Genomic DNA, 14,697 nt, shown 5'->3' with positions numbered 1-14,697 from the left:
CCCGTAAGACTGGGCGCTTGCCCCCAGGGGATGTGCATCTCCCTGTGTCTCCCAGCAGAGGGGCAGGTGCTGGGAGTCTCTCCACGTATCCCGCCCAACGGGCTTTATAAAGAGCCTTGAAGGAGGCTCTGCTGGGCAAGCTGTCCACCTGGGCCTGGATCTGGAGCCCAGCCGGCAGATCCATCCAGAATTGCTGTCAATACTGGCATCCCCGAAGTGAAGTAGCCGCAGGCACCCGGCCCCGCCTACTCAGGTACCAAGGGCCACCCTGTTCCTGTTGACTCCGCGGGCCCAGAACATACTCTTTATTTTATTTTATTTTATTTTTTTGCGGTTCGCGGGCCTCTCACTGTTGTGGCCTCTCCCGTTGCGGAGCGCAGGCTCCGGACGCGCAGGCTCAGCGGCCATGGCTCACGGGCCCAGCCGCTCCACGGCATGTGGGATCTTCCCGGACCGGGGCACGAACCCGTGTCCCCTGCATCGGCAGGCGGACTCTCAACCACTGCGCCACCAGGGAAGCCCCTCAGAACATACTCTTTATTCTTTGAACCCTGAGACAACCTTTTGTAGCTTCGGGAGTTAGATTTTGAATTCGTTGGTCTTTGAGTAATGTAGCAGTTAAGAATTCTGAGGTCCTCTCTGAGACTTTGCGCTCTTTCCCGGGGGCTGTGACCCTGCCCTCACGTACTGCTTGTGCTTGCATTTCCCCTCCTCAGCCCCTCCCCCCACGCTGAACCGTATCAAGATCCCGTCCTAGGCAGGGGCGTTCGGCGGCCACTCTACAGGTTGTGTTTCAGAAACTGGATGGAGGGACAGAGCCCTGTGCGTCCTGCTGCTTCCTACTGACTGTGAAGAACGTACTAAATTGCCACAAAGGTCACCAAAGGTCCTCCATCCCGAGCACTATAACGTGAGGAAGAGATGCCCGTGTGTCCCGGGGACCGAGGAAGCCTGCGGTGTGAACACTCGGGTGTGGAAGGCAGCGCCCATCTCGATGTCTCTAACTGGCTCTTCTCTCTTCCCTTCCCCTCCTCCTAGGTACGAGCAGCCGAAATGTGACAACACGGCCAGGGCTCATCCGACCAAAACAAGGGATTTGTACAGGGGCCGCCAGCTGCAGGGTGAGTGGAGCGACGGGTTCGGTCGGACGCGCCAGCGGCCGCTTCGAGTTTTCTTGCAGATTCAGGATGAGGAAGGATCTCAAGCGAATTTAGTCGCAAAGAATGATTTCAAATTAACAGAGGCAGTGAGTTCAACCTTACGATTATTGAAAATACCTTCCCAGAAATGTTTCATGGATGTTCTCTTTCATCAGAAAGCCCGTAAGTGTTTGTGATACACCAAAAATGATGATTCCAACAGTTAAACCTCAAGTCCCGCCTGGACCCAGCGTCTTCCAGGAATTTATGTGAGGTTGAACTTGGTCGTGTGGCGCGAGCCCCGTGCCGGCCGACCCCCGCCGGGTTGCAGTTATCTGATGAGATCGCAGGGTAGGGACGTGACTCCTGCATCATGGCGGTTTCAGCAGCATCGGTGGGAGGCGGCAGAGCTGGTGGCTATTTGGCTGCATTTCCGTCCTCTTTCTTTCCTTTAAATGCCTCCAGATTGTGTCCACGTAGCCACAGCCTCAGAGACCATGAAAGCCATTCTCTAACGTCTTTCTTCTAGTGCGAGTGGTGGATCTTGGTCTTACACAGAGTCTGGATAATTTCCTGTTTAGAAAAGTTCTGTGGTCCTTGCATGATTTGTACTGTCAATGATAAAGAGGGTTTTACAGTCCGAAAGGTAAAGATGTTTCTCTGCTGTGAGCAGAGGTAGAGAAGACTAGAGGGTCACCCATCCACCTCCGTATCCCCCCAGCCATACCTGGAACGAAGGCACTGGACACAGAAGGAGCAGAGAAGGCAGGACCTGGTCTGGGGGCGGGGGGAGCAGAGCATAGCCATGCTGTCAAAACCACTCTGCTGCCCCATGCTTGTTCTGAGACATTTGTCGTGGGTCTTCCGCTGTTTCCCCTCTCCACACCTTCCTTTCGACGCAGGTGGAGGAATCTCTGACATGATTGTGATCATCGCACGATGTCTCTCTGTGTGCGTGGTCAGTGGGGTTTACGTTCATGCATCAGGCTGCTTTCTGGATCCTGGAGCTCCCCGAGTGGTGTCCTCCAGTCAGAAGGGCGCTCTCTCCCTCCCTTGTCTGGTACAATCTCTTGCCTCTGCAGTCAGGTTTTAACACCGGTGGACAATAGTTTTCTTAACAGGGAAGAATGAATTTAGCATATGCTTGGTCCATGGCAAGACCCCAGTGAATGTTTGCTCCTTTTAGCTAGTCTTAGCCGTGCCACAGAAACTTCAGGCAATCTGTTCTTTGTCTCTGAGGTTCCAAGACTCTCGATTTTTTTTTTTTAAGATGTTTTTGATGTGAACCATTTTAAAAGTCTTTATTGAACTTGTTACACTATTGCTTCTGTTTTCTGTTTTGGTTTTTTGGCCACGAGGCATGTGGGATCTTAGCTCCCTGACCAGGGGTCGAACCTGCACCCCCTGCATTGGAAGGCGAAGTCAACCACTGTTCCCTCAATTTTTTTTTTTTTTTTTGATAATCCAAAACTGCATTACTTCTAAATTGAGCTGCATGTGGTTTTTGCACATATAACATGAATGTCATTAATGAATGTGCGGTCAGGCTCTGCTCGTCACTAGTTAGAGATGCTACGACAGACAGAACACAGCCCATTCCATCTCCGCTTGGTGGGTGTGCTTGGCTAGGAAGGAATGTGCGTTCATGGTGGAATCCAGCACATGGAACCCTGGGCTGGGACTCTGGATTTGAAGGCTGCAGTGGTCACTCATCTTCTGGGAAGCGCTGACCCTGGATATTGAGAAGTACCATGCGACATCACTCCTGGCTCGTCTGGGAGTCAGATGGGCCATTTAGAGAAAGAGCCTCTAGCACTTCAGGGAACACCGTGTGAAGAGGTGCACCTCAGAGCTACAGAAACCGCACCCCGTCGGAGAGGAGGTCGGTTAGGCTGAGCACAAAGGTGCCCTTTCCTTCCCCCACCTTCAGAGAAGCCCAAGTCCCCAGGCACGAAAACCATCTTCTACAAGCTCGGTAAAGGTCAGCTTGTTTTGCAATTGTAGATGTTTGGGAGTGTACCGTTCATGACCACTTAATCATTTTGCTTTTTTGGAGATAATTATCCTTATTAGGGAAAAACAAGTAGGTCTTAAAATAACTCCTGGATCGAGGCTGTTCTTATGGAGAGGAGAAAACAATTTCCAGGATAACACAGCACCGTGGTGGGTAGGCAGACACTTGTTAAGTCACGTGCCAATGAGTTTTCTTCTAAAAAGGGATGGTTTTCATTTTAAGCAGTTTTTCTAAGTTTCGGCCAATAAGGGTCCTTTATTTTTCAAGCCAGGCTGATAACATCCTCACACACAATTCACCTTTTCGGGGCTTTGTTGATTGCCAGATGTTTATCTACATGCAGTGTAGGAGAGTGCGCGATTCCCCGGCTCACACTAACTGAGGGAAAATGAGCATTTAATCTTCGGAGGCATTAAAAAGCATTTAACCTTTTACCCCATGGACAGATCAAGCCCCAGCCTGAGGGGTCGCTTCCTGAGAAATGGGTCATGATTTTGGCTCTCGAAGATTCTTCGTTTCTTCTGTAACTTTCCACACAAGACTCATACCGAGGCGTCAGACCACACTTTCTCCCTCTGCAAACCTGCCCTGCCTCATTTTGCACTGGCATCTCTTAATCTCAGCGGCTTTTGAACCAACCTATGTGCCCTGCTCCCAGGCCTGCCCGTCACTTCCTTCATCCCCTTCCGCCTTCTCTTGTCTCAGCTGCAGGGCTCCTCACGGCTACGGGGAGTCTCCGTCGCCAGGACCTTGCCCATCACCCCCTTCTGCACCTTCCCCGGTCCTCTGTGCACCCTGCAGGACCCGGCTTCTTGGGGAGGCTACCCCTGGCTGTCGCCAACCGTGTGTGCTCCCACTGCATCCAGGGTACCTGATGCTGCTTTGCAGGTGTTGAGTTACAAGCTCCACCCTGTGTGCCCCGTGGTTCTCCTGAGAGATGGGCTGACCCCTGGGACGCGCACCAGCCAGCACAGCAAGGGGCACACAGGAGGCGCTGGACGCCTGGAAAAGAGTTTGCAAATGAAGGGCACTAGGCAGGGTTTCTTTTCCTATTCTGAGCCTTTCTGACTCTTCTGTATTGAGTGATAACTGGTAGACTTAGATTTACCTAGTGGTTTTCCTGACTTAAAGGGCACAGAGCATGACTCTTCAACGAGTGGGATTTCTGTGTGGGAAGAGGGTGACCTGATAGACAGAGTTCATTGTTCTGATTTGACGTCAGGGTGCTCTCTGACCAGGAGAAGGAGGGAGAGCCCACCCTGTTCTCTCTCCTTGGTGGAGAGCCTTGCACACCCACGTGTGGCAGCTAAAGGCCACGGGAGGCCACACATGTGACCGTTGCAGAGATGAGATGCAGGCAGAGGCCACGGTGGATGGAGATGTGCCTGCACTTGGCGCCCAGAGAGCAGCCCATCCGCAGACCTGGGTCCCCCATCCCCGTAGAGGAACTGGTTCTGGAGGGAGCTGGTGGGAAAGATTGATGAGGGAGAGATTATTACAAGTAAAGTCAAAATAAGTAAGCTCTATGGCTTAGAGTTTATGACCTCCTCTAACCGGTACTGATCAGATGACTTGTGTCTTTACACTTAAATACATTTTTTTGTCCGATTGTCATTCTGGGGTGCGATTTTAGCAGGATCAACAGGCTTTCAGTCTCCTCTGGGCTTTTGCTTCGTTTAATCTCTTCCGATGGAGCAGTCACTGGTTTTGTTAGTCATCAGTTACAGTGCAACACAATCAAATACTTGTAGGCATTTGATAAGGAAGAACCCAAAGATAGGAGGGCAGGTAGAAAGAGTTCTGAGAGCAGGTGAGTCCACAGGGAGAAACCTCATTCCCTACTCCTAGCCCTTCTTTCCTCCATCAATTTTGGGGGAAGCTCTGATGTCCTCCTGGGGCTTCAGAGTGTTAGTGGTATAGCCCCAGGACCAACAAGAGGGTGGTGAAAAGTGTCTGAGGTTTTCTGGTACCAGAAAATGGCCTCCTTACTTTACTGCTTCATCCCCCAAACCAGAGCCATCGACTGTCCCCTGCCCCACAACTCTCCTGCATGCTGGCACCCAGATCTGCCACGTGTGTTTATTTTGATTAAACAGCCCCGCCCATAGCATCTCCGGCAGCTCTGTGGACCTCACAGCAATCAACAGCGGTCAAAGCCCCCTCCCTAACCTAAAAGCCCCTCTGAGGGAGAGTTAAGCCACCACACAGAGCCTTTTGAAGTCAACAGCCATGAAAATCTCTTTTCTCAGGGCCTTAGTGATTGCAGGCACAGTAGGGTCTTTGATTCCATTAGCAGCCCTCAAAGCGCCACCCGGATTTTCCAAGCAATATCTTAGCACAACTCTAAATGTTTTCAGAATTAATTATGATTTCCTGAGGCAGCATAAAATGATCCTTACGTTGCCCGAAGATACTTTCCCAGAGGTAATTAGACCCTGAACCTGGCATCTGTGCCGAGGACTGCATGGCACTCAGGGGCCGGTGTTTACTCTCCTCCAAAGTGGCCTGGGCCTTTGAGGCTCTTTCAAAGATAATAGGAGATGTCAGTATTTCACCCGTTAGAAGTGTCAGCGTCTGTGGTTCCGTGTCACATCAGGTACTGGCTTCACAGACAGTAATGCTTTGAGCTGGGCTGGGAGCACGCTCGCTGGGGACCCTCCATGTGCTCTGCACCCGCAGCGAGCTCCTCACACCCCCAGCTGGGAGAGGCTTCCTGGTACCTGTCTCCCAGCACAAAGCCTCACGGAGGTGAGGACAGGTGTGCTGTGTGTAGGAGAGGGTTTTAAACAGCGTTTTGCTCTTAAGAGCTGTCTGATGACTTTATAGCTGAACATCATTGCTGGTTCACTCGGTGTCCAAGTGTGGGTTGGATTCCGGCGTGGAAGGGACTGTTCTGCAGTGCTTGGGACAGGGACTGAGCTCCGTTATTTTATTTTTCGACTGGTGAGCTTGGTGATTAAGTATGAAATTTAAACTATAAATCTGTACCTGAATAAGATGACTAATCCTCTAGAAGAAAACTGCATTTTGTAGAAAGCATGACAAAGAAAGGGACCATTAAATCCAGTTTCCCCGAGGACAGGATGTTACAAGTAGAAACTCAGTTAAAAGCACATGTGTAATTTCCATCCTAGAGACCCATAAGACAGGAATCCAGGAACAAGGGAAGCCAGGGGAGTCCAGGGCTTGGGAACATGCGATATCCTGCAGGGGTGTCCTGAGACGCGGGCTCTGTCTCAGATGTCATAGAGAATCACTCACAAGGACCTGGGAAAAGCCTGATCAGACACGAGGGAACATGTGTGAAACAAATCCTTTATTTGGTACTTAGCTGTTTCTTTAAAAAAAAAAAAAGTCGATACGATGCTAGGATGTGCGAAGGCATCCGGAAGACAAGAACTAAAACGTAACCTTTGTACTTGGCAGAAGTCTTAGGTTTTTATTAGAATATTTAGTTCAGTTGATATTTTTCTCCATTTTTAAGAGAATAGGAGAAATTGGAGAAGGCTTGGAGGAGATCATGGGAGTTACTCATTCGCAATAAAGTAAGAACAAATAAAGGCAAGTTGAGGAAACAAAGGCTATTTTTTTTTTCTTAACATGAAGAGGAAAGAAAAATAAAGGTCAACTGAAAATGTTAAGTGACTTACAAAAAGGCGTTGGGCGCTTCTTCCATTTATTAAGGCTGAGCTGAATGGAGAAAAGTGAGTGTTGAGGTTATTTCTTGAGTTTTCTGAATGAACCCAAGAGGAGCATCCTTACCCTTTAGGATGTACCTGCATGGGGAGCTGAGAAGTCTAAACTCACGGACGTCTTCGGTATTAGGTAGAAATGTGCTTTAAAAGGGGCAGGAGAAGGGAGAGACCATCTGTTTCCTTCATACTCTTTCAAGTGAAATCTACAAGTCGAATTCACTAGAAACAATTTCCGCACTCGCCCTGTGCCCGCAGCTGGTGGGCAGCCTGCTCCTTCCGACTTCGCATTCTCTCTCTTTGTTGCCGGTGGCACTGACTCCCTCCAGCCAAGTTCCCAGACAGGCGCTGGGCAGATTTCTGATCCCTCATCCACACCCGCAGCAGAAGCCTCTTAGGAGGCGCGGGCCGGCCGGGCGTCCCTCCTGATGGTAACGCCGTCGCTGCCAGATGAAGCCGCAGCTCGGATGAGCCCGTCGCGCTTCACCCTCACCCCTTGCCTCTTCTCCCCGCCGTGGAACCCACATCTCAGCCCAGCCACTCGTCTGCTCCAGAAAAGGGATGCGTGCGTCCAGAGGCCCAGTTCTCTCTCAGTGACTGGCCCTTCATAACCGTCGGCCTTGTTGGAAAGTTCTTTGCATTTTCTGCATCTTTGTTCCCTTCACTGTAAATGTGCTGTCTTCCGAGCCTTTTCTCAGCACACGTAACCATTCCTGATTTGGCCTTGATCTTGGATAGGCTGTGGGCTCCGAGGTTACAGCCCGCGATCTGCAGACCCCCCAGGCCCGGTGGGCACACGGGCCCGAAAGAAAGTGTTCCCTGGTCCCTCCTCATCACCGAACGAAGCGGTTCAGACCCCGTCTGTTGCCCTCGTGCTGTCTGTACTCCAGCCCTTTGCTGAATCGTTCTCATCAGTCCCATTATCCTCCTGGTTATCCCGTGTTTTAAATCCAGAACTGGTCTGAACCCTGCAACCGCACTTACCTTCTCTGTTGTAAGGCCACGTCCATCTGCCAGGCCCAGGAGTCCTAGATGACCCGCCCCTTGCCCGCCCGCCTTTGCTGCGAAGACACCCTCGCAGCGTCCAGGATGAAAATCACACTTTCCAGGAGAGGGTGCACAAAAGCTACTGGCCAACTTAGAACAAGGTAACTGCTTCCTCGACCTGAACCTACCCTACTTATCCTTGATAGGAGGAAAGCGCGTGAAAAATAGAGCCCCCAGAGCCCGAGGCCGAGATGGAAGAAACAACGCCTAAGAACACCGGCGTGAGAGCATTCCATTCCAGAGTGACACTGGATGTCTGTTTCTCCATGTCAGTGACAGTCTGTGACAAGCTGTTTAAACAGTCTCGGGAGCGGGCTGGGCCTGCAGAACATCTGTAGGAGATAATAAACCCAGATGCAGTGTTCAGAAAGAAATCGAGTGTATGGTTTAGAGAAGTGGGTCTGCGTCTGGACACGTGAGACCAGTGGTGTTCCCAGCATGGCAAGCCACGTTCCTCCTTGTCATCTGAGTTTCCTCACCCCTGGGTGTTCACTTGGTGGGGTTTCCAGAGGGTCTGCGGACAGATCACTGAGCTACGAGCAGAGCTCCGAACGGGGTCAGGCTGATTGGGGTCACCTGCAGGTCACAGATGCCTCTGGAATCTGCGATAGGGCTCGTGGGCACTGCTTCCCCATCGTGGCTGGTCCATCCGGGGCTGCACCACTGGGCAGCCTGCTCCTCGGGGGAGGGCAGCCTCCTGACCCCCTGTGGCCGATCAGGGTAGGTGGGAGGGAAGCAGGTCCATCACTGAGGTGAAGGTCAGCGAGGGCCCAGGACAAGCCCCGTGCAGGGATGTCTGTCCCAGCCTGGGCCAGTGGACGGGGAAGGGCGTTGGACCATCTCTGTACCCCCTTTTCCACGGTAAACGTCTTCTCACAGCCCAGCTCGCTGCCGTGAGAGGAGTGTCCTCCGTTCCTAGAGCAGCGTGCGGCTCGCCGGGCGTCCCTCGAGCTTCGTGTACTCAGTGTCTGATCTCGTTCATACTCTGGGAACAGGCACAGTGGGGGGAGCCTCTCACCCAGGCTTAGCTTAAGCCCTCACTTCCTGCTTTCTGCTATCCCTCTGCTCGCCCACACATGCTTTCTCTTGGTTCTTCCCCTGTAAAAACCAGGCAGGAACCGGACACCTGGAGACGCCCCTGGATCACTTTCTTCCCAGCATCCCTTGCTGTCAGCGCCTCTGCACTCGGGTGGCGATATGATCGCTGGACATCGTGTCCTCAGAGGGTTTGGGCTGATCTGGGAGGCGTGGGCTACCTGAGCCCTGCTTTCTGAGGATATAATTAAATTGGTGTTTTGTCCAGCCTGGCTTATGGTACACAAATCATTCGGCCAGACTTTCCACAAGAAGGCACTTTCCATATGCCTTTACCTATACACCCGCTTTTAGGTTTAACAGCACTGCTCTGTGTTACAACCCTGGGCACCTGAGTGTCATCAAGGTCAATCGATTGTTCAGACCTTTTGTGAAACAGATGCACTGCTGAGTGGGCAGCTGGACATGTGAACGGGTGGGTAGGTGGAGCCGTGGAAGACAAAGTAGGTCCAGAAGCTTTCTTTCGTGTGTGTCGTGTCACGTGCTTGAATGTCCGTCGTCGTTCCCGTGGTTTGATGTCAGTAATTTTTAAAGCCCTGCTGAAGAGCAGGTGTTCCCAGTGCTTATGCGGCTGACTTGCTGGTCCTTTCAAAGCTTTTACTCATTTGCTTGAAACGGGCAAGTGACCCGGCAGAGGTCGACTTTTGGGAAACAGTAATTACGCTGTGAGAAGGTAGGACTCCTGTGCTTGTTCTGCAGTGAAACCTCACTGCTCAGGGCCCCCTGGGTCAGGAAGCCGGGTAAACCTCTCGCCAGCTGCACTGTCTTATTCCTCTCCAGCTCAGGGCTCTCTTCCCTTCAATAGCCATCCTAGTCAAAGATTTGTAGGGTAGAAAGACGAAATATACACAGCTTGGTCTGATTCCCTAAACTCGACAAAAACTTGTGCTAACAAAACTGACGTCTGTAGCCTTGGAGATGACCCGTGGAAAGCATCTGGCACTGAGCTCGGTTCCGGGAATTATGGGGTTGCTGGTGGTGTCAGGATGTTGGAGGAGAAGAGGGTCCATGCCCGCTGGGCTAGGCAGTGGGTGGTGCTGGAGAAAGTGGGCTTTGATCTAATCTATTAAGAACGAGAAAGATACAAGAGGGCAGAGAATGGATGACGTTTCAGGTGTAAGAAACACTTGGGCATAAAGCAGAGGTAAGAGCTATGCGATTAATAAACCTAAGAGCACGTTGGGAAGAGCTTAGATTCCAGGAGGAGGGGGATGCTGTTTCTTCAGTTTTGTTTTCACATCGAATCATATCGTTATATTTTTCCAAAGAGGATAGGATTTCCAGTTACAGCCATCGATCGGAGATCCAAGTGAAAAGCAAATATGTCGTCTTTTCTTCAAGGATCCTGCCCTTTACCTGAAACCCTACACTGGAGCCATGGCTTCCTGGGTCAGGCGCATACTCGTTTATGGTCTGGGCGATGCTGACAGAACAGGAGAAGGAGAGAGCTGCTATCTGTTTAACCAGTTAGCAAAATGGAATCTGGGTTGCAAATGTAGTTGTAGGAGATCGATGCCCATCGTAACAGTCACAAACGACCACCGTTCCTCTCATCTAGCATTTCCAGACTTGATGCTGTATAAGCATGAAATGGAATAATTCCAGAATCTTAAAGACATCTTCATTTGAATCTTTCAAATGACAGGAGGCTGTTTAACACCTAGTTGATTAATGTTAACTGGGTTGGTTGGTTAATAGTTAATGATTTAACTCAGGAACAAAAGAAGTAACATCCCATATTAATATTCCATACCAATAGCCTGTGCGTCCTTAATTATTGGGCTGCCAGAAAGTTCGTTCTGGTTTTTCCATAATATGTTACCTTTGAATTTCCAAAATCTATTTCTAGCCTTACACAGTACTAGGACAGATTTTTCACAATATACTTATGCCAGACGTCAATAACTTTTCTATTTCTTGACAACTTATTTGTGAGACATTGTTTTTAAAGGTACAAAACCAAAACCAAGCATGGAAACGATCACTCGTTCCTTGCCCTTTCCCTTTGTTTCTTGCTGGATCCGAAGGTTCTTCCATGCTGCATAGCGGATCAGATTGTCCAGGCACTTGTCTCTTGCTGGATGTTAAAAACCAGTGATTATCTGTTGTGTAAAACACTGTACATCCTGAACTTGCACATTCGAAGTGCGGGACTCTAACTTCCTTGGTTATATTTCATCTTGATAGTGGCTCAACGTCCAGCCGCCATGACCGTCTTGAATCATGATTTTTCAACTTCTGCTCTGCAGCCTATTATAGTCTATCCTCATTTATGTGCTCGTTCCAAGCTCGATATGAGAGCACTAAAGTCTTCTCCACCCACGACATTGCATAGATTTTTTGAAAATGAGAAAACCAAAGGCAGGACCTTGCGGCCCTTCCTCAAGAAGCTGCCTAGAGATCACTGCTCTTCCATTGACTTAGCACCTTGTTCCTGAAGCCTTTGAACCAGAGGCAAGTCCACTGACCTCTGTCTCCGAGGAGACGTAACAGGTGGTCAAAGGTGAAGCCTGGGAGGTCCCGTCCATTTGGATGCACGTCCCCTTGGAACAGAGTCTGCTCCAAACCGCAAGGAGTTCATTCCCTCTCTCTCACATTCAGAGTGTGGGTGAGAAACCAGACCAATCCAATTCCCTCTTCTCTCTTAAGAATGTGAACTAAATACCTTCGTCCTTCTTCTCTGGATAGCTTCCTTTGTGTTTCTTCTGCCCAGAATAAGCAGGGGTGTGGGTGATCTGGAAAATGAACTTTGGGAAATTTGGTATATTCAGATAATCACTTGGACATCGAGAAATGCATATGTAAGAAACCTTTGGATATTTGAAACCTTCAGAAACCATATCAGACTTGCTTCCTCCCCAGAGGTTTGAAATACATTTTCCCTACTTCTTCATTTCTGGGACAAACACCCCCATCTCAGAAATGATGGGAAGGTGAGCCCAGGACGGTGTCCTCGGTTAAGTGATGGATGCAGGCGTGCCGTGACGTAGACCAGGGGTAAGAGGACATAGACACACTGCCCTCGTCTGTGTGGATTTGGGGAGCCTGGTGTGGCCACTGTCCAGCAGCGTGTCCTGTAATCGCTCCCTTCTGAGTCTCTGTCTGCTCATCAGAGAAAAGGGGGTGATGCACACCTGCCCCCCAGGGCTCCTGCAGGTGGAGCTGAGTCCATGTCATAGGTTTGCTCAGCACCGGCTCAGTGCCTGTAATACTGCACGTTGGCTGAAATGAGCTGCTGGCCACCTTCACGGGGACTTTTCTCTCAGGGACCCTGTAGGCTGACAGGTGGGCAGGAGACCCCAGGACCCCGCCATTTTCTGCCCAGGCTGTAATGGACATCTCCAATACTTAGCTGTCACCAAAAATATCCTGGTTTTATTTTTTTTAATTAAAGAAACAAATTCGGGGGTCCCATTGGATTATAACGTTATATAAGTTTCACGTGTTCAACATTATATTTCTACTTCTGTCTACACGACCTCGTGCTCCCACCAAAAGTGAGTTTCCAACTGTCACCACGCAGTTGATCCCTTTACCTGTTTCTCCCCTCCTTCCTCCCTTCACCTCTGGTAACCTGTTCTCTGTATCTGGGTGTTGGTTTTTGTTTTGTTTCGTTTGTTCATTTATTTAGTTCGGTTTTTGTTTGTTTTTTAGATTCCACATATGAGTGAAATTATATGCTATTTGACTTTCTCTTTCTGACTTATTTAACTAAGCATAATACCTTCTTATTCCATCCATGTTGCTGCAAATGGCAAGATTTCATTCTTTTTTATGGCTGCATAATATTCGTGTGTGTGTGTGTGTGTGTGTGTGTGTGTGTGTGTGTGTGTACACTACATCTTCTTTATCCATTCATGTATCGATGGACATTTAGGTTGTTTCCATGTCTTGGCTCTTGTAAATAGTGCTGCTGTGAACATTGGGGTGCAGGTATCTTTTCGAATTAGAGTTTTCATTTTCTTTGACTGAATACCCAGAAGTAGGATTGCTGGGTCGTATGGTAATTCTGTTCTTAATTTTTTGAGGAAACTCCATACTGTTCCCATAGCGGCTGCACCAGTCTACAAGGAATCATCGTTTTGCAAGTATTCAGAATATATGGTTCTCAGAGAGGCCTGTAACTGAAATGGGAGGTGAGCGTTTGCAGCTGGTTCTCAAGGGTTAGGCTCCTAGACTGAAAACTGGTCGACCTCTGAGCACCCCATCGTTTGGGGAGTTTCCTTGCGGCAGTTGTGCCATTTACACCTTACACAGCGTCAGGGATGGGGGCCATCTTGGGCCTTAGTGTGTGGCCCCTGCTTGAATTCAGGCACAGCAGAGACATCAACGCTGTCGGCTTCCCTCCCGGTTCCCTCCTCTCGTTAGAAAACGTGTGTGTGGCCCTTGGTCAGTTTGTGAGCATTATTCCAACATGACTTCATGTGATGTTTGACTCAGGGGTCCATTGCCGTCCGCTTTTCAGATGCTCACGCGAGAGCGACTTAGAGGCACGGCCTGCTCCACGGGCTGGGAAGTGAAGGTCCTGAGTGGAGGAGGGCAGAGCAGTTGCCCTGGAGCCAGAAGGCGGCCCCCAGAGAGCTGCCGTCGGGGGGTGGGGTTCCCCTCAATGCCCCGGGGAGAAGCCCCGCGAAGGCCTTCAGGCCAGCCTTCAGAGCTGTTTCCCTGGGGTGCAGGTGGTACTCAGACTCCATGAAGAATGTTACCCTGCTCTTCCGATGGCATCCAGGCCCTGCGTGGTGAAGAAGGTCACTCAGAAGACATGTCGCCAAGCTGGGCAGAGCCAGCGGGCGTGGTGCTGAAGCAAAGCCTGTGGGGATTTGGAGTTCTGGGCTGGGTGGGGTTCCAGGGCAAAGAGCCCCTCAGCTCACCGCATCCCCTGGACCGCCCTCTCTGGCCATCCAGCCCTCCCGGTCAGCATTTCATTTTGTAAGCCTTCATTTTTATCAGTGTTTTGTGTTAAAACTCTCTCTCTCTCTATTTTTGGAGGTAGTTGTGGTGTGAGTCCATCTGTTTTAAGGCAGCTTTGAAAGCACAAATCTTCTACATGTAATGTTCACTGGTTTAACAGACAGTTTTTGGTGAGATAGGCCCAGGGTTTCTGCTTCAAGTCTTTCCAGGAGGTACGGGAGAACAAATACAAACATTTGCTCCCTAATTAAGGCGTATCCTAATTTGAAAGCAGTGTTACGTAGAAGGGACAGCTGGCAGGGAACCCTGGGCGTGGACTCTGCCCGGACACACAGATCCGGGACGATGTCTGTGCCAGGGCGCCTGCCTCTCACCGGAAACCTCAGCTGAATTTGTCCACGTAACACGTGGTCCCATGGTTCCGGTGCAGCCACACCAAAGCCCAGAGGGTGGGTCGTCAGCTCTGCAGTCGCGGGTGAGTTTCAGGGCCCAACGTGGGTGTCCTGCTCCCAGCCACACCCCTGCCCCGCTGCCCGGAAGGAGCGTGCGGCTCCACCAGATTCCACCTGACCGAGACCCCTGGACCCTTCGGGACCTTCCGTGTGGACACTTACGGGACAACAGACTTTAGTCCCAGGAGAAATGATGCTGCCTTTGAATGACGTTATTATGCATTTTATGACAGAAACAAAGTATAAGCACAGACCTCTTTTGACTTTGTGTTCACTCCCAAAAGCCAGCTCTATCACGCCTTGTCAACCCAGAAAACCCCATATTGTTGGACTATAGCTTTAAAAAG

The 14,697-nt window shown here is 50.3% G+C and overlaps 1 protein-coding gene across 5 annotated transcripts in view; it reads left to right on the top strand.

Moving 5' to 3' along the window:
• SMOC2 (SPARC related modular calcium binding 2) overlaps positions 1-14,697 on the top strand; it is a 149,329-nt gene that overhangs the window by 110,345 nt on the left and 24,287 nt on the right. For all 5 annotated transcript variants that reach the window (XM_027081154.1, XM_027081149.1, XM_027081145.1 and 2 more), the window contains one exon: positions 1,039-1,121. In XM_027081154.1, coding sequence (XP_026936955.1) covers positions 1,039-1,121 — 83 coding nt within the window. The remainder of the gene's footprint in view (positions 1-1,038; positions 1,122-14,697) is intronic.

The sequence above is a fragment of the Aethalodelphis obliquidens genome, unplaced genomic scaffold (assembly GCF_003676395.1).
Source record: "Aethalodelphis obliquidens isolate GAN/ISIS:26980383/991018 unplaced genomic scaffold, ASM367639v1 scaffold3, whole genome shotgun sequence".
Taxonomy (NCBI): Eukaryota; Metazoa; Chordata; class Mammalia; order Artiodactyla; family Delphinidae; genus Aethalodelphis; species Aethalodelphis obliquidens.
This window is presented reverse-complemented; position numbering and strand designations above follow the sequence as displayed.